General features: G+C 37.8%; 2 protein-coding genes across 2 annotated transcripts; both read left to right on the top strand.

The window, feature by feature from the left end:
- LOC109227908 lies at positions 504 to 1067 on the top strand. Its single transcript, XM_019393102.1, has one exon. The coding sequence runs from the start codon at positions 504 to 506 to the stop codon at positions 1065 to 1067; it is 564 nt and encodes a 187-aa protein (XP_019248647.1).
- On the top strand, positions 3815 to 4562 carry LOC109227907 (uncharacterized mitochondrial protein AtMg00810-like). Its single transcript, XM_019393100.1, has 2 exons — positions 3815 to 3832; positions 3885 to 4562. Exons 1-2 carry the CDS (start codon positions 3815 to 3817, stop codon positions 4560 to 4562), a joined length of 696 nt encoding a protein of 231 aa, XP_019248645.1.

Here is a 5483-nt window from a genome sequence, read left to right as displayed (position 1 = left end):
ATGCCATTGGATCACATTCACATGTAAATAATCTGGACCGTCCATTTGTAAAGGATAAAGATTACACATTGGATTCTTTGCGCACATGACCAAGCTGAGTCACTATATAGGAGTCATTTTCTGTTATTTTATAGTCCAGTAAATTTTAGACACTTGTATAGATATTTACATTATTCATTTATTTTCTTTCAGAGAAATAGTTGTATAAATAAAAGGGAAATGAGAAAGGACACAGAAAATTTTCCAATTCATTCGTTCATTTTCTACATGGTATCAGTCGCCACTTAGATTCTGGACTTCTTCTGCTTTCTTTCTTTTTCACCTCTATTTCATTTATCCTTTCAATCCAAAAGGTTTCTTCATCTGATGTTCCTTCTAAGGATGGTGGTTCTAGCACATCTCCTACTATTTATGCTAGCCATCCTTATTTTCTTGACCCATCAGATTCACCCGGTATGACTGTCGTCACTTCTGTCTTCGATGGTCGTGGCTATGGAGGTTAGATGAGGTCTCTTCTCATTGCCTTTTTAGCTAAAAATAAGTTGGGCTTCATTGATGGGAGTTGCTCTGCTCCTGCTTCTGATTCTACCTCTTTCAGCTTGTGGACTCGGTGTAATGATATGGTAACCTCTTGGTTACTCATCTCCCTTTCAAAGGAAATTGCTGCTAGTGTTCGTTACTCCAAATCTGCTCAAGCTCTTTGGACAGATATTAAGGATAGGTTTGGCCAATCCAATGGGGCTAAACTCTATCACCTACAAAAGGAAATAAGTGACTTAATGAAAGGATCAGGTGATATTGCTGGCTATTTCACTATATTGAAGCTATTATGGGATGAACTTGATGCTATTTACACTACTCTTACATGTTCGTGTGCCTGCACCTGTGGTGGCAAGGTGAAATTGGTTAAGTCTCTTCAAGATGAAAGGCTGATTCAATTTCTCATGGCCTTGAATGATACATATTCTCCTGTTAGGAGCAACATCCTGATGATGTCCCCTCTCCCAACATCAACATTGCCTATTTTCTGTCGGTTCAAGATGAGAGGCAGAGGGAAGTGTATGTGAATCCTCAGTTTCCTGGTGGCTCTTCTTCTTTCCTAGCCACACATAAAAATATTTCACGTCAGAAATCTCAATCATCAGACTTTAAAGGAAGAAGAATAACTTGATTTTTTCTCATTGCAAGAAACCAGGCCATTCAGTTGACAAATGCTATCGGATAATTGGTTTCCCTTCTGATTTTAAGTTCACCAAAACTCCTAAGCTTCATGGATCTGTCAAGAGCAATGTTGTTTTGAGTTCCCTGCACAGCCTACAGGAAACACTAGAGGTAATCCTATTACAGAAGACCAATTCTTTCAGCTGGTTCACCTGCTTAACAATGCACAGCTTGGTCACACAAGAAGCTCAACCACATAAGTTAATGCTAATGTTGTTTAGTGTGTTGTTAACATCTTCAATAGTCCTTCTGCTTATCTCACATATGCCAATACTCATTCTTGGATTAATGATTCAGGGGCTTCTAAACATATGTCTTATGATACTAAGTTCTTTACTACTCTTTCTCCTTTACCTACTCCATTGTTCATTAACTTACCTAATTCCTTTAGAGTTAGGGTGACTCATAGTGGGACAATTACTTTTTTCTCTGATCTCGTTCTACATAATGTCTTATTTTTCCCTTCTTTCAGGATCAATCTCATTTCTATCAACAAGTTTTGCACTCAGTTCCATTGTCTTCTAATATTTTCTTCCACTAATTGTCTATTACAGGACCCACTAAAACTTTAGTGAAGACCCTTCTGGTTCTTGGTGAAGCAAGAAATGGCATCTATCTTCTTCATTCAGCCCTTTCTAACTTTCAGAGTTTTTTCAAGCACAATTTAGTTTCTAAGTCTAGTTTCTTAGCTTCTCCTTGTATTTCAGTTTTCTCCTCTGTTTTTGAATCAGATACTATTCCTGTAAGCAGCACTTTTGATGTAAAACTATGGCACATTCGACTTGGCCACATGCCTATTTCTGCAATGAAGAAAATCAGTTTTATTTCATCTTCTACTCTTGATTGTCCCTGTGATGTTTGCTCTTTAGCAAGGCAGTCTAGATTGCCTTTCCATTCGAGTTATATCAAAACTACTACTATCTTTGAGTTAATTCATTTGGATACATGGGGACCCTATAAGTCACCTACTTATGATGGTTTCAAGTATTTTTTAACCATAGTTGATGACTTTAGTAGAGCTACTTTGACTTATCTCATGAGCACTAAAAGCAATGCCTTCTCTTTGATCAAACATTTTTTAGCTATGGTTGAGAGGCAATTTAATACTAAGGTTAAAAAGATTAGACCTGACAATGCTCTTGAATTGGGAGGGGGTTCTAGCATTTCAGAATTTTTTGCTTCTCAGCGTATTTTACATCAAATCTCTTGCACTGCTACCCCTCAACAAAATAGAATTGTTGAGAGGAAGCACAAGTATCTTTTGGAGACTTCTAGAGCTTTATTGCATCAATCTAGGTTGCCTATCTCTTACTGGGGTGAATGCTTACTCACTACCTTTTTTATCAATAGGTTCACTTCCTCTGTTCTCAAAGGTCAAACTCCATATCAAATTCTATTTGGAAAGTCTCCATCCTATGATTATCTTAGGTGCTTTGGGTGTTTGTGTTATGCTTCTACTCTTACACATATCAGGTTAAAATTTCCCCCTAGATCTATACCTTGTGTTTTTTTGGGATATCCCCATGGAAAAAAGGGATATAAGCTCTTGGATCTTAACACCAAAAGAGTTTTTGTTTTCAGGGATGTTCAGTTTCATGAGTCTGAATTTCCTTTTTCATCTATCACCTCCGATTCACCTCTATTTACTTCCCCTTCTCCTCCTTCCTCACTTGTTGAGTCTACTCTTCCTAGTCCTAATTCTTCTTCTAGTTCACCTCCTTATTCATCTTCCTCACCTCCTTCTTCCTCTTCTTACCATATTTCATCCCCAAATCCATCTACCTAACCTATTTCATCCCCAAGTCCATCTCCTGTTCCTCCTTTAAGAAGGTCACAGGGGGATCACATCACACCTGCTTATCTCTCCGATTACATTTGTGGTTCAGTAGTTCTAACTGATTTAACTACTTCCTGTTTTTCCCATCCCATCCTTCCCCTTGTTTATTCTTTCGCTTCTCTTTCTTTGACTAATCAACATATGCTTAATTCTATTTTCAACACTGTTGAACCTACTAGCTTCTCTCAGGTTGTCCAACATCCTAGTTGGCAGCAAGCTATGACTTCTGAAATCAAAGCTCTTGAGGATAATCAAATGTGGGAAGTGGTTGAATTACCTGTTGGCAAGAAGGCTTTGCCTTGCAAATGGATTTACAAAGTTAAACACAAATATGATGGAAGCATCGAAAGATTGAAAGCTAGATTGGTGATTAGAGGTGACGCTCAACGTGAAGGGATTGATTTTAATGAAACCTACTCTCCCGTGGTTAAAATGACTACTATTCGATGCATTCTTGCTGTTGCAATTAAGAAAGGCTGGTCATTGTCACAATTAGATGTGAACAATGCCTTTTTACATGGGATTTTACAAGACGAAGTATATATGAAATTTCCTGCCGGTATACCTGCTCCTAGTCCTAACCATGTCTGTCGTCTTAAGAAATCACTTTGTTGTTTGCGACAAGCGTCGCGACAGTAGTATGCTCAACTTACAGCTGCTTTGAATATTTTAAGGGGTTTTCTTCTTCTTTGAATGATTATTCCCTATTTTTAAAACAATCAGGTGATTCTATATCTATCGTGTTAGTGTATGTTGATGACATACTACTTACTGGCATCCTACTGAGCTTTCTCAACTAGAACAATTCTTAAATGATGAATTTCAGATTAAGGATCTTGGAGACTTACATTATTTTCTTGGTTTGGAGGTTCTTCGAGAATCACATGGCCTGATTGTTTCTCAACGCAAATTCACCCTTGATCTCATCTCTGATTACAATTGTGGTCATTTACCCTCTGCTTCATCTCCTTTGGATCCATCTTGCAAACTTTCTGCCGATTCAGGGGATTTGCTTGCCGACCCCTCCTCTTATCGCAGGATTATTGGAAAATTGAACTATTTTACTCATACTCGCCGAGATCTCTCTTTTGTAGTGCAACACTTGTCTCAATTCCTGCAAGCTCCTCGACTTCCACACTTCAAAGCAGCCCCTTGGGTATATCTTCGCAAAGATCCTGGTCAACCGCTTTTTATGACTGCTCATCCATCTTTTTCTCTCATTTCCTTTTGCGATGCTGATTGGTCATCTTGTGTAGATTCTGGGAGGTCTATAAGTGGTTATTTTATCAGCCTTGGAGGCTCACCCGCTTCTTGGAAATCCAAAAAGCAAGCTTCTATTTCTCTATCTTCAGCAGAGGCTGAATATCGTTCAATGAGGCATCTTGTTACTGAGTTAACATGGCCGGATCGTCTCCTCAATGATCTTTCAGCTCTTCCGACTCTCCCTATCCCGGCTCATTCCATCAGGCAGCACTCCATGTCGCTCGGAATCCGTGTTTCATGAACGAACAAAACATGTGGAGCTCGATTGCCATTTCGTACGACAACAATTCCTCCCTGGCTTGATTTCTTTGAGTTTTGTTCCATCATCTGCTCAAATCGCAGATATCTTTACAAAGCTTTTATCTGGGACTTCACATAATTTCATCCTTGGCAAGTTGGGGCTTTCTTTGCTCCCCTCCAACTTGAGGGGGGTGTTATTATTAGTGATGATTTATGTTCTACAGAAATCATAAATGGTGAAAGACAGATGAATAAGATGGCGTTACAACCTAATGACTCTAAGGTTTTGTTTGGGTCTCATACCGGAGGGAGTATATGTTCCTCTTTAACTCTTCTAGAGAATACAGATGGAGGTTTTTATGCCATTGGGTCACATTCACATGTAAATAATCTAGACCGTCCATTTGTCACATTAGATTCTTTGGGCCCATGACCAAGCTGAGTCACTGTATAGGAGTTATTTTCTGTTATTTTATAGTCCAGTTAATTGTAGACACATGTATAACTATTTACATTATTCATTTATTTTCTTTCAGAGAAATAGTTGTATAAATACAAACAAAGAGAAATGAGAAAGGACACAAATTTTCCAATTCATTCGTTCATGAAGAACTGAAAAATTATTTGATAATTATATGAATCTTTTTCTAATTTCTTAAAATTCTTAAGTATGTTTTACTGGATAGTAAGAAAGCAGTTGGAATCTAATTCAAGTAATATGACATGCTGTTCAAACAAGTTAACTCATATAATATGATTAATATTTTTCGTGCATCGTGCCAATACCAATACTAGTAAAATAGGTATAACTAGCAAGACTACCAAGCTGACAAGCATAGAAAGAATAACCACCGGTTTTCAAGGGGCAAAAAGAAGTGCAGTTGCTTTCAATATGAAACATTAATTTTTATATATATATATA

This window comes from Nicotiana attenuata, chromosome 6, assembly GCF_001879085.1.
Source record: "Nicotiana attenuata strain UT chromosome 6, NIATTr2, whole genome shotgun sequence".
Taxonomy (NCBI): Eukaryota; Viridiplantae; Streptophyta; class Magnoliopsida; order Solanales; family Solanaceae; genus Nicotiana; species Nicotiana attenuata.
Note: the sequence above shows the minus strand (reverse complement) of the source record. Positions and strands in the feature narration are given on the sequence as shown.